The following is a 27,870-nucleotide window of genomic DNA, read 5'->3' as shown; positions in this document are numbered from 1 at the left end:
ATTAAATTTTGGTTTTAAAATGAACATAAGCTGAGACAAATAGGTACCAAGAAACTTCACCAGTTGGGAGGTTAATCTGTAGTGAAAAGTCTGTATCATACAATACTTTTAAAGAACATTTTTATTACTTTCAAGTTTATACAGTAATCTGGCACAAGCTATTGCCAGCATTCTTGCCAAGTACAAATGCTTGGACCTCCCCTTGATCAACAGATAAAATATATAACTTACATTTAAGGGGAGTGGATACTTCAAAGTGCTTAAGTAAAAATTTGTTCTCTTAAATAGTTTGAACTGTCCCTTGTTAGTCGTGTCTAAAACATTGACCTGAATAAGGAGAAATCACAAGCTAATATTTTACTTATTCCTTATATGGTAAGACACTACCTTTTAAAGCACCATTTTCCATTTGGCATTTCACCAAGGTCTAATGTCCCTGGAATTAGTTTTTTTGTTTTGCCTTTTGAATATCGATAGGTGTTTATCTGAATTAAACTACATTTAGTTTGATGGCTTCCTGCCTCCAAATTGGCAAAAGTGTGCCTCACATTGTATGGGAGCTATCAGGATCTCCATAGGTTGCAAAGTAGATGACCATTACCTTGGAGTTGGAGCAAATCAGTGAACAAGTCTCGGCAAGGTACTAGCTTTGTATTTTTAAAAAAATCTCTAGCCATTTTGTTCTTGGTGTAAAAGTAGAATGGCTGGAGTATGGCAGCTGAGTAATAACCGTTCTGCTTAGCATGTCTCTATGGGTCCATCTTTGAACATTATTCACTTAAGAACTGGTTTGTCTTGTTTTGCTATAACTGATATGAAAAATGGTTTGGGTGGGGGGGCATGGTGGCTCACACTCTTATAGAGGCAGAGGCAGGAGGACAGCTTGAGCCCAGGATTTCGAGACCTGCCCAGGCAATATAACACCATTTGCCAAAAAAAAAAGAAAAAAAGTGGTTTGAATATTCCTATTTCTTCCTGGCCATTACTGATTTTCAATTAATTTATGCATAAATGAGACCCAAACTATCACTAATTTTCAGCTATATGAATTGATAGCCACTTGACATCAATGAAAGGTACAGTAGGCAATAGATGAAATTGTATTTTTAGTGAAAAGGCTTTGATGGGAGATTCAAGATTTCTGTTTTTTTTTTTTTGAGACAGGATCTTGCCCTGTCACCCAGGCTGGAGTGCACTGGAGTGCACTGAAGTGATCACAGCTCACTGGCCTCAAGTGATCCTCCTGCCTTGGCCCCTTAAGTGCCAGGGTTACAGGCATGAGCTACCATGCCTGGCAGAAATTAAAGATTTGGATAAACTTACTTCTTTGCCAAGCCTGTTCAAGTTATTCAGAACTGGGTGTATAACTTGTCCTCATATGTATCTTGTCCCTGCTGTCTTTTAGGTTAGCAAGGTGTATGAATACTTTAAGTTTTGTTTGTTCTTTTCCTTTCTCTGGCTAGGGTCAATTTACAAAATTGCCATGGAACTGAGCAAAAGGCCCATGTGGGATAAAAATCACTCACCATCGACGCCACCAGTATTTTTCAAGTTATGGCTTTTGAAGTATAACAAATTTCAGTAAACAAAAGAAAAAATTCCTCTGTGTACAACAAAGGAGCACCTGTTATATTTTGAATGCATTCTTCATGTTGCCAGCTTTCTAAACTTGTTTTTTTGATGCCTCAACAGACAGAAGTGAAAATTATATGCCACTCTTAAGTACATCCAGGTTCTCCTCTACATATTCCCAATGTGGAATGCTGGCTAGCAATCATGGCACTCTCTCAGAAACCAGCCACTGGAAGTTAAAACTTCTGGATTTCAAAAGCTAGTACAGGCTGCTAAATTTAACAAAGGAACAAACCTTCATAAATGGTACAAACTATCTGCCCAACACACTCTTCTATTTTCCAGACCCTTTAATATTGAGTAGTCTAGTCTTGGATTGACTGTGGTGGGTTAGGTCTAATCTAAGTATCTTAATAGCTATCTAGGGATAATGAATAAAATTAAATACAACTGGTACCCCAAGTATTGTAAGAGAATAAATTTATGAAGACAAGCAGACCAAAGCAACTCAAGATTTTATACACCTGACTACTGTAGCTGTAACTTCAAATAATGTGTTACCTATGAAACTTACTATGTACTTAGTTCTTGAAGACAGAAATGATGGAAACATGTAAAAAAAAAAAAAAACAGTAAGTGTTCAGACAGATCCCTGTTTTGTTATAAAGAACTGGAGCTCTAGGTGGCACCTAGTGGATATTTTAATAGCAATAAAAATCAAAAATTGGGTGATACTCCAACTAAATAAAAAATGCAGCTGCTTTTTAAATTTTAAAAACATACTTTACCACCCTGAATTATAAACTCAAGGCAAGTAGCTTATTATTCCAATAAGGACGTGGTGTGATAAATTCTCTCACACAAGTTGTCATCAATCTCAAATAGATAAAAGGCACAGAACCAATCTAATTCTTTCATTGCATTTTAAGGCTTTGTCCCGCTAAGGGTCAACTTTCACTGTGGTTAAAGTTAAATTTATTTTCTCTAAACTCTTCTTTTGAAAGGATCTGTTATAGAGATCCTTTATTCACCTGCTCCTACAGTTCCACATCAAGACTAAAATAAAGATAAAAGAATTAGGGTCTTAGTATTCAAAATGCTTTTAACTGGTGACAAGAAGGAAGAAGCCTATAGTTAAATATCCCAGAAATTTATTTGATGTTTGCTTGAATACATTTTATATAGAAAGATTGGGATTGTTTGCCTTGGATGCCCCTGGTAAATCTCGTGAGGCATTGAACTAGAAAGGGGTGCCAATCTGGAGACATCAGAAATGGAAATCACAAGCCCAATTTTAGAACTATTCTTAAAGATTTGTCTCTAGTGAAATGAGGCCACTCCCTTAAAAATGCTCAAAATGTTGAAGCTACTGTGTGACAACAGCTGACATTTAGGAGGGCATTTCACATTCTGATCTGTTAGAACATTTAAATACTTAGAAATAAAAAATATTCAGCTTTGAAGTTTTCAGTACTGGAAAACTTTCAAGTCTAGGATTTACAGCCAGGAAGGGCTGCTCTGTGTTCCTTAAATTGGACTCTGTTTCCCACAAAGTTAATCTTCAGCTTTGGCTTCCATTTCTTCTGCATCATCATCTCCATCCACTTCGGCATTTTCTCTTTCAAGCCTCTCCATCTGCCTCGCAAGTTCAGTCTCATCTGTATCTGTGACCACTTTGGGCTGTGGAAGCAGAAGTATAATTTCAAACTGAAGTAGTAAATACTATACAAATTTAACTTCAATACTATTACTGCCTAATATTTTCTCTCTTCAACACTTTTCTAACAACTCTGTCATATCTGTTCACTTTTTATCAGCAATAAACTCCATTACATAAATAATAGGTGAAACTTATGAGAATAGTATAGAAAAAGGATGTATGTATTAAAATGGAAAATTATTTTCTGTCATTTTTATAAGCTAAAACTGAAAACATGAAATAACCCCAGTGGCTGTATCTTTCAAGACCACAAATAGACGTCCTGTTAAAAAAAAACCTGTCTTCCAGGCTCAAACTACTACTTACTAGCTTACTAGTCCTTTCCATAGAAGGAACCATAACACACACACACACACACACACACACGCACGCACACACATTTCTTTCCTGTTGGACAAAGAAAAGACAGGAGACAACTTTTTTTTTCCCCCCAATTCTGAGATCAAATTTTCGACATGCCACATCCAAATTCAAACCATAAAAAAACTTCTCATTTATATTGTTTATTCCCTTCCCCCTGGCTGGGGGCAGGGGGTGACCCTAACACCATTAGTGATCAAAGGCCTGAATGACCATCCTACAATATGACATTCCAAGGCCAACAGCTCTTATTTACCTAACAAGAACTCCTTTTAGGAACCTCCTGAGTCATTATTAAAAATGAATCTATTGATCTCACCTCCATTTGAACATTGAACACACCCCTCTTTTCCTCAATCTTTTCTTTGATAACAGCCATAGCTTGACTGAGGACAGAAAGGCCTTCTGTTCTCTCCAGGGTTGTCGTAGTCATTACATACCGAGGAGGAGCTATTAGATTAATCTAAAAGAGAAAGACAAAAATTCAATTATGAATGTACCTACAGAACCCACAACCATTAGGATGCTTGAGATTTTATTAATCTGCTGTATTAACAAATCACCCCAAAACGTAATTGCCAATTCTACAGGACAGTAATTTAGGATCCTACAGAATTGGCAATTACGTTTTGGGGTGATTTGTTAATGTAGCAAAAGCAAATCAATACAGGGATCTAATGCAATAGTATAAACAGTCCACTGCAATACTGAATAGAAAGAATTATCATTTCTGTGTATCTTTGGTGGCTAAATTAACTGCAATTATCATCAGTATAATGGATAATTTGTCTCTGAACTAAACTGATGGAAGAATCCTTCTGAGTTACAGCCATCCAGTTAATTTTATCACTAATGAAAGATTCTGATCAAACCTCATAAAACTTGTATGTGTACAGACAGAAGAAAGTGTTACTCTTTTTTAAAGTGCTATCAGTATTTTGGGCACAGCAACTCTTTATTGTAAAGGAGGTTTGGCATCGCTGGCTTTCTACCAATAGGAATCTCCATCCACTGTGATAGTAACAGTAGAAACAAAAAAACCTAAACATAAATCACAAACATCTAGAAACATTACCAAGAACCGCTGCTCAATTTTAAGAGTAAAAAACCCACTTTTGTTATGAAATGTGATTTAAAAAAAAAAAAGAAACAAAGATCAAAGATCCTATTTGGTTTAGGTGAGCATTTCAGCAGGGAGGGAGACAACTGACGACTCACCTTAATGGGCATGTTTTCTGTAGAACAATTCAAACCTGCTCTTAGGGCTTCTTTTACAGCATCAATGCCTTCATAACCATAACAAGCCACTTCGATATCTACAATTACAAAAATTTAAAAGTTGATACCAAAAAATGCAAAAAATATTTAAAAGTTTAAAGGAAATCAAACACGTGGCAGATATATTAGTATTCAAATACTTATCTTGAATCCAACCTCTCTATACTGCAGTTCCTTATTTATAAAGTGGAGGTAAGGAGGAGTGTGGTAAAGATGGAATATAACAATAACTGCAACTTATCTAAAACGGTTTAGAAATTGCATTACCCTTTGACTCAGAAATTCTACTTTTAGGAATTTGTCTTGAAGAACATTTGTGTAAATGGTTAAGTATGTATAATATAAGGGTGCTAATTTGTAGCATTTTTTTGTAACTGTGAGAAAACTGGCACAACCTAAATGTTCATCAAGAGGGGACTGGTTTATGTTAAGGTTTATCTGTTCTATGAAACATTACCCAGCATAAAAAAGAATGAGAAAGATTCCTATGTTCTGCAATGTAAGGGTACCTATGATACACTGGGTGGAAAAGGCTAGTTGGAGAAAATTCTGCATGGTATGTCCCATCTTTGTAGAAATTTGGAATATTTTAAAGTATGCACTAAAACAAAACAATCAAACCCCTCTTTTTTAAAAAAGGGCTACCTTTAGGTTAGCTGAACTCACAAGACTGTTTCTACTTGTTTCAATATATAAATTTTATGATTCAGAAGCCAAAATAATTTCTTAAGCTTTTGTTATAAAAAACAAACATTTAGAAAAATTTATAGATGTTGATGTAGCAACATATTCTTTTGTAAGTCTCATTATTTAATAGCTTTTTTGATGCATGCAAAATATTGTAAAAATCATTTAAAAAATCATTTACCTGCTCGAATTTTGACAGCCTGTGGGGTCAAGCGCCTATTAATATTATTAATGAGTACTTCCCGTTCATCTTCATTCAAATCTAAACTATCCAAAATAGATGGGTCTCTGGTCAAAAACATAAATAAATAACAAAAGGTCAAGGTTATATTACTGATAAACGTGAAACCAAACACCATGGAACAATGCATATAGTAGTTAAGCACAGGCTTTAGTGTCACAATTAGAATTCAAATCTTAGCTTTGCACTTACACCCCAACTGATTATTAGTGAAATCAAAATTTTTGTGATCTGACTAAAACAAGCAATTTAATGCCTAACACATCTGATATTCTACTACAGTTGATTACTTCCATGCAATTAGCTGTCCCTGCCTCAAGGAGTTTATAATCTAGCTTGAATAGAAAAAAAAACATGGAAAAACTTTTAAATGTAACAGTACATCTGTGGGCATCAGGACAGAAAGGTATTACTTCCAGTTAATGAGGTCAGGAAGGGCTTCATGCAAAAAGTAGCATTTCATCTGACCCTCCTAAGTGCCACAGGACAGGGACCAGGGTCTTATTAACTGGCATGTTTGTTGAATGAGTGAGCAAATGAAAATATGAAATAAAGACTAAAAGAGGAGTAGCACTGTAAAAAGTAAAGGTAGAACTATTGTAAAAAAGTTATGATACATAAGGTTGGGCACCAGTGGCTCATGCCTGTAATCCCAGCACTTTGGGAGGCTGAGGCAGGAGGATCACTGGAGACCAGGAGTTCATAGACCAGTCTAGGCAACATAGCAAGACCTCCATCTCTATTAAAAAGAAAAAAAGAAATTTATGTCATATAAAAAAGGAATAGCATGAGCAAGCATCAGGCTTAATAAGCAAGGGGTCTTATTGGGAATAAAAGGCAAGAGAACTTGGGTGGAGGGAACTTTTACTCAGCTAACATAAAGTAACGAGAAGACAACCAACATAAATGTATAAGAAACAAGATGATAAACAGAAAATGGGCAAATGAGGTGAACAGATGTTTCACAGAAGAAATACAAATGGTTAATAAACATGAAAAACTGTTGACCTCTCCAACAATCAGGAGTATGCAAATCAAAAGATACTACTGTGAATTCATTAGACTAGAAAAAGGAGAAAAAAAAATCAGATATATACCAAATTGTGGCAAGGATGAGGGCAAACAGGAATACTTATACAAATGCTAGAGGGAATATAAATTGTAGAATCAATTTGAAGAATAATTTGGTGAAACCAAGTCAGTTTAAAGATATATAATCAATCCTATGACCCAACAATTCCACTCCTAGGCATATAAATTAGAAACTCTCAAACAACTACATATAGAGACACATACACTATTCATCACAGCCCTGTTTGACAAATGGGACAAAAGGGAAAATTACCTAAACAACTCTTAATAGAGGAACAGATAAAGCATATTCTCACAATGAAATACTATATAGAGATTAATATGGATCAAGTATACATCTATCAATGTGGGGGAATCCTGCTTAATAATAGGCTTATATGTAAAAATGCAAGCTACAAAAAGATACAATAGGTTACATTTTAAATAAAAAATGATTATAGACACATATGTAGTAAAACAATAAAAACAAATGATATTGACACATAATTTCAGAATAGTGGTTATCACTGATAAGTGAGGAAAATAGGTCTGGAAAGGTAAAACATTGTTTCCAACTATGTCAGAAATTTTATGTAATTAAAAAAAAATGCAAAGAACTAGCATTAGTTAAATCTGGACAGTCCCGACATGAATGAAGCAAGAAAAGAGTGCTAAGGAAAAGGGAATAACACACGCCAAGGCTTAGTGGTAACAAGGGGTTGCTGGAGTTAGAAGTTGAAGAGGTAACTAAAGAAGCCAGATGATGACAGTTGAGACAAGTTAAGAAATGTACTGAGGACTGCAGGACAGAAATATAAAGTTGTGTTTAATGGCTAATAGTGCAAACTCTGGATGAAGCCAGAATGCATGCGTTTGAATACCGCCTGGCTCTATGATTTGTTAGCTGTGTGACCTTGAACAAATTATTTAATCTCAGCTTCAATTTCTTCAACTGTAAGAAAAGGATAATAATGGCATTTACACCACAGGTTGTTGTTAGAATTATATAAATGTTAGTTATCATTATTACTATTCCCACCTTTTCTACCACATGATATACCAAAAAAAAAGTCACATGAGAATAAACTTGAAGGGATTTGGAACCCCCGATGAGTTGGCTTTCTGGGGGACTCTTAATGGTCCTGGGTCCTACTCATTCTCTTTTTTCCCCCCTCTAACTCTTAACGTTTAGTAAGGAGAGGGAGGTCAAGAAACAGCAAGTATAGAGAACTGAAAGAGTCTGGCTTTTTCTTTTTTTTTTTTTGAGAGACAAGGTCTCACTCTGTCATCCATCCAGACTAGAGTGCAGTGGTGCAATCACAAATCACAGCTCACAGAAACCTCAAACCACTGGACTCAAGTGATCCTCCTGCCTCAGCCTCCCAAGTTGCTGGGACTACTACAGGCACATGCTACCACACCTGGCTACTTTTAATTTTTTTTTTTTTTTTTTAGAGATGGCGGTCTTGCTATGCTGCCCAGGATGGTCTCCAACTCCTGGCCTCAAGCAATCCTCCCACCTCAGCCTCGCATAGTGCTGGGATTACAGGCATGAGCCACCACGCACAGCCAACTGTGGCTGTTAAAAGCAGAGGACGCAGTGTTTGCTCCAAGAGAAAGTACAGGAAAAGTTGAGAAGTGTGTTTTATAGTATAAATGGAAGAAACTAGAGATATTTTTATGCTGATGGAACAAAACCAATAAAGGGAAAGGTGACCCAAGAGAAAAAGTAACTAACAGAGATCTCTGAGCAGCAGCTGGGCATAGGTGGCAAGACTAGTTTGAGAGCAATTAGGACACAAATTCCAGTGACAGCAGCATAGGAAGAAATGACAGGTGGGACGGAGATATGTAAGTTTGTTGAGACAGTGGAAAAGTAGTTCTTGTGCAATGGTTTCTATTTTCTTTATAAAATAAAACAGGTAGTGAGCATACCAGCCAAGAGGCAGGGAACAGGGATAGAGTGGTTTTCTGAGGAAGAACGTGGAAAAGCTCTAAAATAGCCACTACAGAAGAACTGACCAGGAGCAGAGAGAATGTGGAACAGCTGAGGCTGGAGAGCATGAATATGCAGTGGACCAACCTGCAAGATTGATTTTTCCTAGCAGCACCCAGCAGTCTACAAGTACAGAGAAGGCAGGAACATCGATCCAAGGCTGGATGGATGGAAGGAAAAACAAGGCAAAAGCTCACAATAATGGCAAGAAAGGCGTTAAAATGATGTATCATGGTGTGCCGATGTTGGATAAGAAAGAGAAGGCAGGAAATGGTGAAAAGACAGGGAGAAAAAAGGTTTAGAATCAGAGCCTAACATACAGAATTAAGATGACAAATAATAGGACCAACTGGGAGCTAGATGAATAGGAGGCAGGGGCAAAAGAACAGAAACTGTGAATTAAAGATTTTAGTGGCAGAGCAAATCCTGGTGATAGTAAGGCCCAGGCTAAGGCTACATGGAAGACTGGCTAAAGTGGTGTGGGCTGAAAGTCAAAGGAGAGTCAAAAGAGGTAGAGAAAACAAGAGGTTATAGTTTTTGGTGAGACATGCTCCTTAGTCCTATAGCCACTTAGGACAATAACTAGGAACGGAAAATGTGTGAGATAAACCATATGGTTTATGAATCTACATAACTATGATATATAAAACTACACAGACTTGACCATATAGGATTGGCCCATTTATTGGCCAATACAAAATATTTTAATCTAAATTTGGCAAGTATTTTATACATGGATGCTATGCTGTTAAATATTGGGCCAAGAGTTGTGATATCAAGGTAGAAGGAGAGTCAAGAAGGTATTCTTACGAGACTGCATGCTTAAATGCATCATAGGCACCATATCCAGGTCTCTTGTACTTGTCATCAAAGACCCAGGCAGTCCTCTGGAATAGGCTTTCCAGCTGCTCATCCTTGGTGTATTCTAACACCTCAGCAACATGACGAAGTATGCTATAAACCTAGAAATAAAATGAAAAGCTCAACAATTCAAAGATAAGAGATCTATAAAAAATATTTTTACATTTTAGTAAGTAACATAATTTGGCTACAATAATTCCTTAACAATAAAAGATCTCCAGGCAAGTTGTTTCTCCATAGGGAAGTACTCACTTTAAGTGGGTATAAAAAGTAGAGATAGTATACAATTTAGGGTCCTAAGACCTGGATCAAGTGTTGACAGTAACACAGTATCTCTGAACTTGCTTCCTCCTCTGGAAAAAGAAGAAACTAGCATCTCTCCTTACTACAGAGACTGCTCGCATAGATCAAATATATAGAAACCAGACACTATAAATGGAAAACGGCTATACAAATACAAGTTATTATTACTCCATGAGGACAGAATCACGATAAAATTTTTTTTTTCTGTCATCTTACCCACCTGCCTAACTTTTTCTTACCTCCTAAAATTAACATAGGGTGTAGATAAAAAGAATTAAGGTCTTCACCATAGTTACACATAAAAATTGAGTGAGAAAAGGTACTGACACTGAATAAATCTTCCATTTTAACATCTCGATAAGATCTATTAACGCAGTCATTTTAACAATATCCTAAGGAGACAAAAAAATATGGAATTTTCCCAGAAAAGTGCTTCTCAAAAGTTAGTGGGACCTGAGAGTCTGTATTTCTAAAAAATAGTCAGGTGATGTCAATGCTGCTAGTTTAGAGACTACATTCTAAGTGGTAAGGTCCTAGAGTTTATTAAGAAGATATTTTACTGACAGTGTTTTCAAATGTATAACCACACTGCATAACTGTAAATACAGCAGTAAAACAAAGGAAATGATTTGGGTAACTGATGGCTTTTAGACCTTTATTTTCTTTCTTACTGGGATTAAGCAAGATTTTTTAAAATCTCTTCATTGAAACTTTTTTTTTTTTTGATATTTTATCTTGAGGACAGAAACACTCATGGCAGAAAAGAACAGACACCAGAGAAGGACAAAGAAAACAGAAGCAATACAAACAGTACCACTAAGAACTAAGGATAGGCTGGGCACACTGGCTTACGCCTGTAATCTCAAACATTTCGGGAGGCAGAGGCGAGGGGATCGCTTGAGCCCAGGAGGAGGTGGTTGCAGTAAGCTGAGATTGCGCCACCGCACTCCAGTCTGGGCAAGACTTTGTGACGCATGCACGCACGCACGCACGCATGCACACACGCACACGCACACGCACAGAACTGAGGATGTAGAGGATGAAGGATAACTTAAACAGGACCTGAGAAAAGAGAAATACTGACAGAAGAAATGTGAAGAAATTAAATGGCTATCTTTGCTTTGCTGGTGCTTACTGTGGATGACAAGCAGGAAGTAATAGCAAAAATAAGGAAGTAATAGCAAAAATAAGAAAGTAAAAAGAAATAATCCTAACACGCTAGTGGAGGGGGAAAAAACCCCAAAACTAGTAACAGGCCTCTGCCTTGCTTTCCCAGATTCACAGACATTTTATAAACCCCTGTTCATTCTTAACATATAACAGCTGGTTGTCTCTGTTACCCTCATCCCAGAACAGGGTTGAAAATCAAGAACTGTATTTTGGCCAAGTGCATTGGGTCACTTCTGTAATCCCAGCACTTTGTGGGGCTGAAGGATCACTTGAAGCTCAGGGTCTGAGACCAACCTGGACAAAATAGCAAGACCTCATTTCTATTTAAACAAACAAAAAAACCCCGTATTTTATGAGGCATTCCAATTGGAAACAAGTTAAACCAGTTGAAGTCACCCACAGTTAATCTAACCTAAAATGGCTTCAAAACACTTCTAGTACTAATTTGAGAATATTAGATCATAAGCAATACTTTAAGGTAGTAGCAGTATGAAATTAAGATTTCAAATTATTAAACACACAGATAGTGGACTAATTTGACTCAAAGATCAACTTACAGTTTTGGATTTTGTGAATTTGTCTTCACATTTGATTGCTTCCTCTGGAGAAACTCTTCTTTTTGACAAATCAATATATCCTGTACAAAAAAATTGTGAAAAAATTATCTCTGTCCAGGTGCCACTGTACTATTGTAACCAGCTTTGAAGACCAAATTAAGTGTTTGATTGGCATACTTATAATTATTTCCTACTAAAATCATATCAACAAAATACTGCATAAGTATTACAAAGCTGAGTATCCCTCATCAGAAATGCTTGGGACCAAAAGTGTTTTGGATTTCAGATTTTGGAATATTTGCAATGTATTTACTAGTTAGAGCATCCCGAATCTGAAAATCCAAAATCTGAAATGCTCCAATGAACATTTCCTTTGAGTGTCATGTTGGTGCTCAAAAAGTTGCAGATTTTGGAGCATTTTGGATTTGGGGATAAGGGATACTCAATCTGTACAAGATGAGAGATTCTGAACTGTTTTCAGAAATAAATTTTTATTATCAGGTAATTATATATTCTCCATTACCTTACTGGAGAGAACTAATAATTTTCAATTATCCAAATGAAAGCTAGTCAAATGCCTATCTTTCCCCTATTTCTTCCTTTTCCTTCTCCAGAATAGGAATTCACTAAGATGTTCACTTAGTTTAAGGAAAGAGGCTATCGTCACAGAAGATACACACACACACACACACACACACACACACAAACACACACTGAACAAATTAAAACTATCTAATCTACTGTATGACTACCATATACAAGTAACTATGTTAGGTGCTTAAACATCTCCTTGAACCCTCACAACAATCCTGCATGGTAGATTATCACCCTCTTTCCCACAGCCCCCCCAATCTTTTTAACCTGAAGAAACTAAAACCCATGAAAGGTTAAGTAACTTGTCAACGTCAAATAGCCAAAAATGGCTGAAATCTACAAACCTGTGCCTGGCAATGACTTCCAGTACAATGCTGAGTAACAGTGGTGAGAGTGAATGTCTTGTTCTCAATACTGGAGGACAGCACGTCTGTGGTGTTTTTCTAGACATCCTTTATCAGATTAGGAAATTCCCTTTTAGTTCTTGTTTGCTGACTTATTATGAATGGGTGACAAATTTTGTCAAATGCTCTTTCACATCTATTAAAATGGTTATAGTTTTCCTCCTGTATTCTGTTCATATACACTGATTTTATTTCAGATTCTGAGCATTCTTTTTCATTAAAAATGGTATGACTTACATATAGTAAAATTCACCACTTTTAGTGTTAAGTTCTTTGTGTTTAAAAAAAAAAAGAACAGTCATTTAACCACCACCAAAATCAAGTTCCATCACCCCTGAAGCCACTAAAAACTGGATACAAGTTTCTTTGTGAACATAAATTTTCCTAGAAATGGCACAGCTGGGTTATATATTAAGTACATGTTAATTTTATCTGCCAAACTTTCCCAAACTGAATGTGGCACTCTGCATTCCCATAAGCAATGTGGAGCAGTTAGAACTGCTCCATGTCTCTCAACTGATTTTTAAAAAGTCAGTCTATTGATTGTGCAGTGGCATCTCACTGTGGTTTTAATTTGCATTTTCCTAATGACTAATGATGTTCAACATCTTTTCATGTGCCTATTTGCTATCCAATTATCTTCTTTGGCAAAGTGTCTATTCAAAACTTTTGCTCCTTTAAAAACTGATGGTTTAGATACAGGTTTTTTTGTTTGTTTTTTGTTTTTTTTTGAGATGGAGTCTCGCTCTGTCGCCAGGCTGGAGTGCAGTGGCGCAATCTCCGCTCACTGCAACCTCTGCCTCCCAGGTTCAAGTGATTCTCCTGCCTCAGCCTCTTGAGTAGCTGGGACTACAGGCAAGCACCACCACGCCAGCTGATTTTTTGTATTTTAGTAGAGATGGGGTTTCACCATGTTGGCCAGGATGGTCTTAATCTCCTGACCTCATGATCTGCTCACCTTGGCCTCCCAAAGTGCTGGGATAACAGGCGTGAGCCACCACTCCCAGCCTAGATACAGGATTTTTTAGGTTGTTCAAGAGTTTTAAAAATATGCTGGTTTGTCTTTTTATTCTCTTTATAGTGTCTTTAAAGAACATAAGTTCTTAATTTTGATAAGGTCCAATTGATCAATTTTTCCTTTCATGGATAATGCTTTTAGTGTGCTATCTAAGAAATCTTTGCCTAATCCAAGGTCAAAAAGATTCCTGTTTTCTTCTAGAGGTACTTACAAGTTTACATTTTACATTTACATCTATGATTCATTTTAAGCTAACTTTTATATAAGGTGAGGTGTTTGAATTGAGGTTCTTTTTTGCATATGGACATCCAGTTGTCCCAGCACCATTTGTTAAAAAGATAATTTTTTCTTTGATCAGCTGCCTTTGTACTTTTGTTAATTAACTGATCATATAAAAGCACACATAAATTTTTAAATTTTTTTTTTTAAATAAGTGAGAAACAACAAAAGAGGTGGGGTCCTGCTATGTTGCCCAGGCTGGTCTCGAACTCCTGGGCTCAAGTGATCCCCCCCACCTAGGCCTCCCAAAGTGCTGAGATTACAGGCCTCAGCCACCATGCCCAGCCAACATAAAGTTATGACTGTTAAACCAAACTGGCATTCCATACACTCCACTTGGTCATGCTTTATTATCCTTTTTATACATTGTTGGATTTGAAAAACATATTTTATTAATTGTTTTATCTATGCTAATCACATATTTGGTCAGTAATTTGCTTTTTTACAAAAACATGTCTTTGTTGGGTTTTCTTATCAGGGTTATGATGGCCTTATAAAATTAGTCATGCACTGCATAACATTTCAGTAAACAATGGATTGCATATATAGCAGTAGTGCTGTTAGGATTATAATACTGTATTTTTACTGTACCTTTTCTGTGTTTAGGTACACAAATATTTACCACTGTGTTACAACTACCTAATCAGTATGGTAACATGCTGTACAGCTTTGTAGCCTAGGAATAATAGACTATACTAAACAACCCATGTGTGTATGGGCTATACTATCAAGGTCTATGTAAGCAGCACACTCTATGATATTTGCATGATGAGACATTTTTCAGAATGTATCCTTGTCATTAAGCACCACATGCTGTATTTCGGAAGTGTTCCCACCTCCTTAACTTTTTTTTTTTTTTTTGGTGGGAGACACAGTCTTGCTCTGTTGCTCAGGCTGTAGTACAGCAGTGTGATCACAGCTCACTACAGCCTCAAGCTCCTGGGCTCAAGTTGTCCTCCCACCTCAGCCTCCCAAGTAGCTGGAACTATATTACAGGTACACACCACCACACCCAGCTAATTTTTAAAAATTTTTATAGAGATGGGGTCTCCCTATATTGCCAGGCTGGTCTTGAACTCCTGACCTCAAGCGATCCTCCTGTCTCAGCATCTGAAATTGCTGGAATTATAAGTGTGAGCCACAGTGCCTGGCCTACCTCCTTAATTTTCTGAAATTTTATTAAGACTCATATTATTTCTGTCTTAAATGTCTGATACAACTCATCAATTTAACCATCTGGCCTAGAGTTTTCTTTTTTTTTGAGACAGGGTCTTAGTCACCCAGGCTGGAGTGTAGTGGCATGACCTCGGCTTACTGCAGACTTGTTCTCCTGGGCTCAAGCAATCCTCCAACCTCAGCTTCTCTAGTAGTTGGAACTGACTAGAGGTGCACAACACCATGCCTGGGTAATTTTTCTATTTTCTGTAGAGACGAGCTTTCGTCATGTTTCCAGGCTGGTCTTGAACTCCTGGGCTCAAGCAATCTGCCCACCTCAACCTCCCAAAGTGCTGGAATTACAGACATGAACCACTGTGCCTGGTCAGGACCGAATTTTCTTGATGAAAAGTTTTACAATAAATTCAATTTCTCTAACATATAGGACACTCAAAATTTCTATTTTATATTGGTCAGTTTCAGTAAGTAAAATTTTGCAAGGAATTCACTAATTTCACCTGATTTGTTGAGATGACTGGCAGAAAACTGGTAATGATATTCCCTTATTAGCCTTTAAATGTCTGTAGCATCTGCAGTGATAACCCCATTCTCATTCCAGAGATTGGTAATTTGTGTTCTTTCATTTTCTTCATCAGCCTAAATAGGGGTTTATCAATTTTGCTCTTTTTTAAAAAAACAAAAAACAAGTTTTTAACTTTGATACTGTTCTCTGATTTTCTGGTACTCTATTTTCACCGATTATCTTATCCTTATTATTTCTTTTCTTCTACTTACTTTGTGTTGGGAGCAAGCCCCCCAAAATCTGGCCATAAACTGGCCCCAAGACTGGCCATAAACAAAATCTCTGCAGCACTGCGACATGTCCATAATGGACCTAACGCCCAAGCTGGAAGGTTGTGGGTTTACAGGAATGAGGGCAAGGAACACCTGGCTCGCCCAGGGCAGAAAACTGCTTAAAGGCATTCTTAAGCCACAAACAAAAGCATGAGTGATCTGTGTCTTAAGGACGTGTTCCTGCTGCAATTAATTCGGCCCATCCCTTCATTTCCCGTAAGGGATACTTTTAGTTAATTTAATATCTACAGAAATAATGCTAATGACTGGTTTGCTGTTAATAAATATGTGGGTAAATCTCTGTTCGGGGCTCTCAGCTCCGAAGGCTGTGAGACCCCTGATTTCCCACTTCACACCCCTATATTTCTGTGTGTGTGTCTTTAATTCCTCTAGTGCCGCTGGGTTAGGGTCTCCCCAACAGAGCTGGTCTCGGCAACTTTAAGTTTAGCTTTCCCTTCTTTTATCTTCTAAAACGAAAGCCTAGATAACTGTTTTAGATCTTTATTCTTTTCTAATATAACTAATTAAAGCTATAAATTTTCCCCTAAGGCTTTAATATATGAATTATTTGGAAGGGCTTATTTAATACTGCAAACTCTTCTCTCCCAAGATATAATGACACTGATTTCAAAATTAGTTCCAGTGTGATCAGAGAACATATTTGTATTCCAACCCTTAGACATTTATTTAGAGTTGTATTAATATTATAGCTCACCTTATTGTCTATCTTGGTGAATGTCATGCACACTTGAAAACAATGTGTATTTTGCCTTTTCTGGGTGCAGTGTTCTAAGTATCGAACAAGTCAAGGTCTTCACTGATCTGTCTAATTGTTTCACCAATTGTTCAGAGCTTGTTCAAACTTCCAACTATGATTATAGATTTGTCTATTTCTCTCTTGAATTCTTTCAATTTCTGCTTTATATTTTGAACTCTATTATTAAGCACATACACAGTGATGACTGTTGTTTTCCTGCTAACAAATTGACCCTTTATCATTACAAAATATCCCTGTTTAAATCTGAAAATACCGTGTCTTTAAATCTACTTTATCTAATATTAATATACACCGTCTCCTTAAGGTATTGTCTGCATAAGATCTCTTTCTATATCCATTTATTTTCAACCAAGTATATCTCTTGTAGACAGGATTATCGTCGAGTCTTGCTTTTTAATTCATCCTAACAATCTCTGCCTTTTAGCTGGAATATTTACTTGATTTACATTTAATTACTGATATAAATGAATTCAGTTATATCAATAACTGAATAATTGAATACCTACATTTTAGGTATTTGTTTTCTATTTGTTCTTTCTGGTTTTTGTTTTTTTCTTTTGAGTTTTCTTTTAGGTTAATGTTTTCTAGAATTCCATTTTAATATATCTTTGGCTTTTACAATAGTGTATTTTGTATTTTACTTATTTCTAGAGATAGTTTCACTATGTTGCCCAGGCTGCTCTTGAACTACTGACCTCAAGTGACTCTCCCACCTCAGCCTCCCGAACAGCTGTGACTACAAGCACAGACCATTGCAACTGGCTTATTTATTTTAATGGTTGTTCTAGAATTTACAATATACATCCTTAACCTTTTAATTTTACTACTGCACATAAAATGTAAGAATCGTTAAGAATCATTTAGATCTATTTACCCCACACCTCCTGGCCTTTGTGATTAAGTTGTCAAGTGTACTAAGTCTGCTTTAAACAGTATTCTGTTTTCTTAGCTTCTATATTTAACTATTTGGCATCCATTAATCACAGAGCCAACTGTATAACTATATATTTTATTATTAATATTATTAGTAGTAACTAAATATTTTCTTATTTTCTGTATTCTTGAGGCTCTGACATTTGTGGAGAGACTGCCCCTCCATCAGGTGGGGAGGAGTCAGCAAAGGGCTTGCCTGGTAGCATGCCTTTCTTATGCAGAGCAGCCAATCTGGAGCCCATAAACTCACACACCAAGCCAAAATTCTCCCTGCTGTAAGTCAAGGGCCAGGTATTAGACAAGCAGGGCAGTCCTTATGCCCCAAGGCCCGCCAAAAGCATTCACACTAGCCAACTGCAAGCCGTTTACGCTGCTCTGCCTTGCTTTTCCTGCAGAAAACTCCAACAAAAACTCTGACCTACTTTTTCCCCTAGTTCCTTGTGACTCCTGACTAAAACTAGTGCTTCCCCATGTAGCCCTGCATGGCACATCAAGCCCCCTTCTCTCAGGCAATATAAGTAGTAAAAGTTTTCTTTCAAGGGCATTGGCCTGTGTCATCACTCAGTCACCTCTGTAGATTACAATCCCACGGGCACAAATGAGACAATTAGTTAAATATATTTTTAAAGAAACTAAGAAGGGCAAAACTAGTCTTTTACATTTACCTATATATTTTCCATGTCAGGTCATCACATCTCTTCAGCTTAAAGAACTTCCTTTACCTCTCTCTGTTTTTTTTGAGACAAGGTCTGGTTCTATCACTCAGGATGGAGTGCAGTGGTGCAATCTTGGCTCACTGCAGCCTCCGCCTCCTGGGCTCAAACCATCCCCCTACCTCAGTCTCCCGAGTAGCTGGGACTACAGGGCGCACCACCATGCCCAGCTAATTTTTGTATTTTTTGTAGAGATGAGGGTTTTCCATGTTGCCCCAGCTGGTCTTGAATTTGTGAGTTCAGGCAACGTGTCCACCATGGCCTCCCAAAGTGTTGGGATTACAGGTGCGAGCCACCACGCCCGGCCATGTCTTTAGTTTCTATTTACCTAAAAATGTTTTCATTTTGTCCTTTATTGTTGAATATTACCTTTAGATACACAATTCTGGGCCACAAATAAGGGAAACTTTTAGCCATTATTTCTTCAAATCTATTTTCAGTTCTCTCTCCTCTTTCATTTCTAGAATATATATATACATATATATATATGTATATATATATATATATTTTTTTTTTGAGACAAGAGTCTCACTCTTGCCCAAGCTGGAGTGCAGTGGCACGACCTCAGCTCACTGCAACCTCTGCCTCCCGGGTTCAAGCGATTCTCCTGCCTTAGACTCCCAAGTAGCTGGGATTACAGGTGCATGCCACCACACTCGGCTAATTTTTGTATTTTTGGTAGAGATGGGTTTTTGCCATGTCGGCCAGGCTGGTCTTGAACTCCTGATCTCAAGTGATCCACCTGCCTCAGCCTCCCAAAGTACCGTGCTGGGATTACAGGCATGAGCCACTGCGTCTAGCCTTAGAATTTATATTTAGTCATGCAACTGCATAATGATATTTTGTTCAACACTGAACTGCATATACAATGGCGGTTCCATAAGACTATAATGGAGTTGCAAAATTCCTACTGCCTAGTGATGTAGTGCATTTAGTTTTTATAAATTTAGTGTCACTTAAGTGTACAGTGTTTCTAAAGTCTACAGTAGTGTAATGTCCTAGGCCTTCACACCTACCCATCATTCACTCACTGACTCACCCAGAGCAACTTTCAGTCCTGCAAGCTCCATTCATGCTACGTGCCCTACATAGGTATACTATTTTTTTTTATCTTTTCTACTGTATTTTTACTGTACCCTTTCTGTGTTTAGATACACAAATACCATCGTGCCAACTGCCAACAGTATTCAATACAGTAACAGGCTGTACAGGTTTGTAGCTTAGGAGCAATAGGCTATACCATATAGCCTAGGTGTGTAGTAGGCTATACATCTAGGTTTGTGTAAGTACACTCTATGAAGCTTGCACAACAAAACTGCCTAATGATACGTTATCTCAGAATGTATTCTTGTCATTAAGCGACACTTGACTGTGGTTCTTTGTGGAAGTTTCTAATTTCTCTGAGATTTCACTTTGTTCATTCCTTACAAGCATATTTCCCTAATGTGCTTGAGCAGTTACAATGTCTGCCTTAAAGCCATGTCTGGTAGTCCCAACACCTGGATCATCTCTGGGTCAGTCTCCATTAGTTGCTTTTCTCTTCTGTATGAGTCATATTTTCCCATTTATTTGTATGGTTAGCAGTTTTGCATTGTATCCCGGACCTGTGGCAAAGACTCTGGATTCCCGTATGTTCCTCTTCAGAATAGATTTTGGCTGGGCGTGGTGGCTCACGCCTGTAATCTCAGCACTTTGGGAGGCCAAGGCAGGTGGATCAAAAGGTCAGGAGATCAAGACCATTCTGGCCAACATGATGAAACCCCGTCTCTACCAAAAATACAAAAATTAGCTGGGCATGGTGGTGCGTGCCTGTAATCCCAGCTACTCTGGAGGCTGAGGCAGGAGAATCGCTTGAACCTGGGAGTCGGAGGTTGCAATGAGCCAAGATCGCGCCACCGCACTCCAGCCTGGCGACAGAGCGAGACTCCATCCCCCCAAAAAAAAGAATACAGATTTTTTGTTTTAGCAGGCAGTCAGAATCTGAACTCAAAACTATAAGCTCTGTCTCCCCAGATGGTAAGCAACTGAAATCTGTTCAGATTTTTTCCCTATTAGGCTACTTGAGTCCACCCTGTGTTTCAGTAGTTCAGGGACAAACCAGAGATTTGGGAAGAATTTATATAGACTTAGGGGATCTCCCTTTGTGCCTGCCGCCTCCTTTCTCTAATACTCACCACTATCACCATCAGTTTCCATCTATTATGGTTGTCTAGAACTCTCACCTCCAGTTCTAAAGCCAATAAGACCATAAATTTTCTGCTAGAACCTTAGCTGCCTGGCTTGAAGCTGTCTTCAGCATGTACTTAGGTCAAAAAAAAGGTGTAAAACAGAAAACATATCCTTTCTTGTAAGTGTCGACTCACCTTCAAATTTTCAATTTTGGCCTGCTTTTGGCTGCTTCTCATTGTCTTTAGGTAGTTATTTTTCATACTTGTTCAGGGTTTATGGCATTTACGTTGAAAGGTTTGTCTAGGAGGACATAATTCTCTAGTATCAAAATGAATCCTCTCTACAGGCTCTTTTGCACTTTGCTTTTTCTCATCCTATCCTGGAGATCTTCCATATCAGAATATTCAGATCTCATTCTGCACAAAATTGCATTGCACGCATTTGTACTGATTTATTTAACCAGTCCCCATTTTGGTCATTTCCTGGTTTTAGTTAATGCCATAAAAACAAACGCTATGGAAATATCTTTACATGTATCTACTGCACATAAGCAAGTATGCCATTCCATATGTTTTCTGATTGCAACTAAAAACATATTCGATTCCTCCTTTTGTGTATATTTTATACAATAGAAAAAGAAGGCTGAGCACAGTGGCTCACACCTGTAATCCCAGTACTTTGTGAGGCCAAGGCAGGAGAATCACCTGAGCCCAGTTCAAGACTAGCCTGGGCAACACAGTAAGACCCCATCTCTACAAAGAAAGTTAGCTGGGCAGGGTGGCACATGCCTGTAGTTCCAGCTACTTGGGAGGACTGCTTGAGGAACACTTGAACACAGGTGTTCAAGGCTGCAGCGACCTATAATCATACCACTACACTGCAGCCTGGGTGACAGAGCAAGACCCCAACTCTTAAAAAAAAAAAAAGTACAAGATTAGACACTACTTTAGGTACTACTAGGACAGTGATGTGAAGACTTACCTAAGTTTAACAAATAGTCTCAAAGTAGTTTAATAATTTTGGGCGGGGCTATAGCTAAGTCATAGCAAAACATTTAAAACAATCCATGTGCTAAGTAGCAGTCACTACCTAAGGCATAAGACATCCTCAAAATCTATGTATCAACTAAGGCTATAATAAAAAAAATTAAAATGTCAGTATGTATAAAATTAATCACTTGCAGAAGTGAGAAAGTATCAGTAAACTAGACGGCTGAGGAGATTCAGAAGGATAAGTTGAATCAAGGTGACTGATATGAAGCCTTTCAGAATGATGGTAACTAATGACCTAAAACTAACGCCTAACAAATTATAGTAAGATGGCTGAAACTAAAACCTACGTAATGGTATTGTATACCATGTTTAAAAAAACAGTATTCACAAAGGTGATGATTTACATGGGGCCCAGAAAAGGCATCCAATAAGTAAAAAATGAATGCTCATCCAAAACTGTCTGAAAGATACCACAGGATCTGGTAGATGCAAACATTCTAATTACCAGCAAGATATACAATGTTGGATTTCAGGTGTGTATATACACGCATAGTATATTGCTTTTTCAAAGCTTATATAAAAGATTCCTAAAATCCATTTGCCCCATTTTCATGCTTACCCAGTGATCTCATTACTATTTTAGCTTTAAATCAAGAAAAAGGCATCCAACATATTCAGGCCTACCAATGTAAATGAACCAGTACTCTGACTTATCTGTCTCCAAGTTTGGTTACCATGAGTCAATTACCAAGATCCTGATAAACACTAGAAATAAAATTCAAGTTATCTGATCCATAAAATCCTAGGATGTACTAATTAAACTACTATTAAGAGATCTTGCTTAGATAGCTAATTGGCATCCTTTTTTAACAACTTTGTATGTAAAAGGTTTAAGTATAAAAGGAGCTTTTTTTTTTAAGCTGCAGCATGCAATTTACAAAAAAATGTATTTTTAAATAAACCATTTTAAATCTGAAACTTATATTACAGATATTTTTCTCACTTACCTTTTTCTTTGTCCACCCTAATGACAACCACGCACTCATTCCTGCCAATTCGGATGAGTTTGTTGATAGAACGGATACGCCTTCTGGATAATTCACTAAGAAGAATCATGCCTTCAATGTTGTTGTATTCCAGCAAGCTGACATAAGCCCCCATTTCAGCAATGGATCTGACATTCACCATCACTACATCTTCCACCTCAGGAAATTTGTGTTGATAAAATCTACAACTTAGACCCGGCATTCTGCAATTTAAACAAAAGAATTAAATAAGTGTTCAGTTAAGGTGAAAATAAAAAAAAAAAATCAATTTCCACATCCTGCCACTGAAAGAAAAGATGAAGAAAAAAATAGTTATTAGTCTTAGTCTTCTCATCCTTTGAAACTTCTTAAGTGGTACCAGAAAACAGATAATGTTCAGGAACCAAGCTTTAATTTTTATTTTGCTCAACATTTTTGTAATGCTTGGGTGATTCTCTGCCTTTAGTTTCAGAGGAATCATAAAAAATAATGACCATCTATAAAGTACTCCAAGACCTAAGGATTAAAGGAATACCTCAAGAGTAAAATACTACTTTAAGGCATATCAAATGACGGGAAGCATCACTATTATAACTAATCAGAAAACTAAAGCTACTCTTTGCCGAAGTGAGCAAACATTGTATATGCTACCACTCACTATATAAAGGAAAAAATTTTCTACCTAAATCCTAACCAATATACCAAATGATACATTCTGTCATTTATTATAGCCAAAATTACAGTGTCACATGTCAAAGCAACAAAAACTAAAAAAATTTTAATCACAAAATAAACTAAAATGCATCCTCCTCTCATAATTCTTTTTCCTTGAATTCACAATGTCTAGCTTCTCCTATCCCCAATACTCCCAAATATTCCTTTCTTTTATTGAATAGGTATACCTAATCTTGAGAATAGCTTTAATCTCCATTACTACAAAGTCCAAGTTTCTCTTAACCTCCAAGCATTAAAGATATTTACAATTATTCCCTTTGATCCACCCAACCTACTTTCAGCACTACTCCTTTTATGATCCACAAGCCTGAAATCATAACCTGGGTAGAAGCATATTTAAAAAAGGAAGCTCTCAAACTAATCATGGCTGATGATTTTCATGTTTTTCTGTTAACCTTCACTGTTGTCACTGCTCAAAACATAGGTAGTAACAGAACTTAAAGGCCTAAGAAAACCTTGTGAAAATTCATATAATAACTTATTAATTGGCACCTGCCTATATCTTCTCAGTGGCTTCCCACTGACTTACGTATCTTTTCACTACCTACAGAATCCTATATGATCTGGCCACTGCCTATCTCCTTGTGGTACAACTTTCTCCCTAGTTCTCCCCATTTTATAGATTAAAAAAGTGAAGCACAGGTTAAGTTACTTGTTCTTTCACATACTGCTAACAGGTGATGAATCAGGATTTGAATCCATGAAGTCTGGATCCAGAGTCTGTCCTCTTATCAGTTAAGACTATATTCTCTCAAAACTATTCATAAATATATTACAATTAGAAACATTTTACTTAAAAAGCAACATTAATATATATATTCAGTGCTAGAGTCCATAACACCAATAAGTGCAAAATATTAGTACTCATCTGTTTAACAACAAAAAGCAGCATATTAATGACAGTAGCAGAGCTGTATTTCTTTGTAGGGAATACAAAATCCCTACAAAATAGGGATTTAGCAAATAAAGAGAAGTAGACATTCAATGGCCAGAACTACCCACCAAGAAACAGCTGACTGGTTGTTTCGTTTTTAAACAGGACTTTTCGGGGGTGGGGGTGGGGAAACTGTTGTTGAATATGTGTATGTTAAAGCTCTCAAATTTGAGAGCTAAAAAGTTTCAAATTGGGCATCAAAATAAACAGAAATGTATGGAACAGTTGTAAGACATTTAACAGGTGAAAACCACATTTACTTACCAAGTTTCTCCAAATAGTAAAGGTGATGCTTTTAGGGGAAGCAAGGCTTAATGTGATGGTTAAAAAACATGGGCAATCGTGTAAGAGAATCCTGAAGGGATATGGCTATGAATACTATTTCTTCAGGAGGCACAAGTCTCTTTGCAACATAAAGGGTAAGTAATGGAATACTGTTGATGGTATGTTATTCATAGTAAAGACAGACAGTAGTTAAATACAAAATGAATCCATACCACAAAAACCTGCATATTGGCTGACAAATTTTGAACATATTGCCTAATGAAATGCTAATAACTTAAAATTTTTTTTTTAACTTAAAAAAATCATTCGGCTATATCGAAGTCACACTAGGTGACTTCACCTCTTTATCTTTTTCACAGCATTCTGACTTATTTTATTTGGTCCTCAAGAAGTGTCAAATCAGGCAATTAACATGGTAAACTCGGGGAACAACTCTAGCCTTGTGTTCCAGTCCTTGCTCTGCTACTTACTAGAAGTGGCTGCTTGGGAAAGATAATATCCTTTGAACTGTAGTTTCTCATCTGTGCCATGTACATCACAGGTTTACTGAGGGTATCACATGTATACGTAAAAACATTCTGAAAACCATAATGTGCCAGTCAAACATAAAATATTAAAAGAAAAATAAGGTATTTCCATTTTGTAATATAATAATTTGTTAATTTTTTTTTCAGTAGCTACTATGTACTAAGCACTAATGATACAACAAGAAAGACTCTTACTAGGCCTGGCACAGTGGCTCACACCTGTAATCCCAGCACTTTGGGAGGCCGAGGCAGGTGGATCACTTGAGGCCAGGAGTTCGAGGCCAGCCTGGTCAACATGGTGAAACCCCATTTCTACTAAAAATACAAAAATTAGCTGGGTGTGGTGGCAGGCACCTGTAATCCCACTACTATAGTGGCTGAGGCAGGAGAATCCCTTGAACCCAGCGGCAGAGGCTACAGTGAGCTGAGATCGTGCCACTACACTCCAGCCTGGGCAGCAGAGACTCTGTCTCAAAAAAAAAAAAAGAAAAAAGAAAAAAAAAAGACTCTTACCTAAGTAATTAAGTATAGAGTGGGAAACAAACTAGCAAGCAAATAATTACAATACAAAGTACTATAAAAGGGCACAGTGAAGCAATGGACAGGAAAGGTGAAACAGAAACACTAAATTATAATACTTCCTTAAGAACAAATGCTTAATAAGTACTAGCGCAGGAGCTAAACTCAAGTAATCCGACATCAAATCCAGAATGTCTTTAACCCACAGAACCTCAATATCACAACACGCTGTAATACTCTGATGTGTTCTGATGTAAAAAGTATCAGCCATCTTTCAAAATATATCAACCAAACTCCAGGCTAATTTCAAATACCCTGTATAGTCAGTTATTTTGCAGGACAAATGGTAGGTAGGACTTCTTTCTCAGAACAGTGCATGGTCAAACTGCTATAATGGATACAGAAGTTCACATTCCTTTCCAAAATTTATTATGTGATGGGGACAACTCTCGTGATAATTCTAATTTGGATCTAACACGTATTAGGAATGCTCTCTGAATGCTAGTTCTTGGTATGGGAGTGCTACATAAGTAAAGCTTTTATTTCATCATTATAGTTGAAAAAGAAAGTTATCACCAAATCTCTACAAACATTACTGTGCATGAGACAACATCTTTTGGCACCAGATGAACTAAGAATAGGTAGTAAAGTTCTGTACAAGTCACCCCCAAACTATTGACACAGAGATTGTTCCTTGAATAACAACTCAATTGAGGGGAAATAAAGACTTCTCTGCTGTACTTTTTCTCGAAGAAACCATGTTTTTTGCTTAATAAAAATTTAAAAAGCCTAAGTTTTGAGGATAAAGAGACCTCAGGATGACTGTGTATTTAACCCGAAAATATTTCCTTATCTTAGGTTTTAGTTACGCTTAACTAACATAGTTAACCCAACATATGCTTAACACAGTTCTATTCTCATTGTCGCCAAAATACGACAAACTGATAGTAACAGTAATAAACTCAAGTCTCATTTAGTTTTGGTTCAAGGGGTGACTCATTCAATTATCAGATGAAAACCTACTCGGACCCCGCTCTTTCCAACACGGTGCCCGTCCCACAGGTTTCTCAGGTAAGAGTCCAGTTTGGTTTCCACTGAGAAGCAGGGGAAATTTTTGGTAGAACTGTTGGGGCAGAAGAAAAGATGGAATTCTCAGGCCTGGAAAAAGCAAAGTGCTCAGCGTCCTGAGCTGGGGTTAAGAGTTACGGTGTCACAGCGTTCTCCCGAGGCCGCCCCATCGTCATGGCATTCTCACTTTCGGCATATTGTAGACGCTGTACAATCCACTCGGCCCACTTTCCTTCACGAGATTCCTCTACTCGAACAACGATTCCTCTGGAACACAGGATGACCTACACGGAGCCGGCGAGGAGGCCCACGACAGCGCGGGTGGTGGCGGTGCTGTCCAGCCACTTCCCGCGCAGGGACGGGAAAGGGAGGTGTTAGCCCGGGGCCTACCCGCTCTCGAACACCCATGTCACTGGACACAAACCAAAGTGAGTTCCTGGAGAAACCGAGCTTGGGATTAGTCACCTGAGGTATGTGTGTGATTCCCGCAATGGAGCCCAGAGCCGCCTTCTTCAATCACAGAGACCAGACTTGCTTCTCCCTCACCGGCCGCCGATCCTCCTCAGCGTGCGCTTCGCTCACTCCACCGCGCATGCGGAACCTCCTCGCATGCGCAAGCGCTGAACGAATAGAGGCCCCTCTTCATCATTAACCATAGAGTCTGGGTCCTCCGAGAACAAGGACGAATGTAGATCATGGAAGGACCTGAAAAGTACTGTTTCTCGCTATCTTAGCTTTAGCTAAGTAACCTTCAAGGCGCGAGAAAGACATAGGACTCTGATTCCTTGCCTCTGAAGAATGAATCCTCTTTCAAAGTTTCAGCTAACCATGAGATGGCGCTGTGACCAAAGACGAAAGGTGGAGAAAGACAAGGAGTGCACGCTTCGCTCCTAGTCTTTGGCCTGGCGCGTGCCGCGTATTGCGCAGCCGCAGGGAAGCTGGATGGGGAGGGGTTGGGAGGCGAACCGGAATTGAGGGGTGGTTCCGCGATGCGCGTGCCCCGACATCCGGGCAACGCCTCTGTTCTGTCCTCCCCCTTCTTCGCCTGTGACAACCGGAAGCGGAAGTGAA

The 27,870-nt window shown here is 37.9% G+C and overlaps 1 protein-coding gene across 1 annotated transcript; it reads right to left on the bottom strand.

Annotated features, from left to right (window-relative positions):
- Nucleotides 1-103: 103 nt before the first annotated feature.
- Nucleotides 104-27,363, bottom strand: EIF2S1 (eukaryotic translation initiation factor 2 subunit alpha). Its single transcript, NM_001133534.1, is given in 8 exon segments — nucleotides 104-3,252; nucleotides 3,972-4,115; nucleotides 4,871-4,968; nucleotides 5,799-5,905; nucleotides 9,736-9,887; nucleotides 11,817-11,896; nucleotides 22,714-22,955; nucleotides 27,265-27,363. Coding segments are annotated over 7 exon segments (948 nt in total). The 5' UTR covers nucleotide 22,955; nucleotides 27,265-27,363; the 3' UTR covers nucleotides 104-3,126.
- Between the last annotated feature and the right edge of the window lie 507 nt (nucleotides 27,364-27,870).

This window comes from Pongo abelii, chromosome 15 (genome assembly GCF_028885655.2).
Source record: "Pongo abelii isolate AG06213 chromosome 15, NHGRI_mPonAbe1-v2.0_pri, whole genome shotgun sequence".
NCBI classification, from domain to species: Eukaryota; Metazoa; Chordata; class Mammalia; order Primates; family Hominidae; genus Pongo; species Pongo abelii.
Note: the sequence above shows the minus strand (reverse complement) of the source record. Positions and strands in the feature narration are given on the sequence as shown.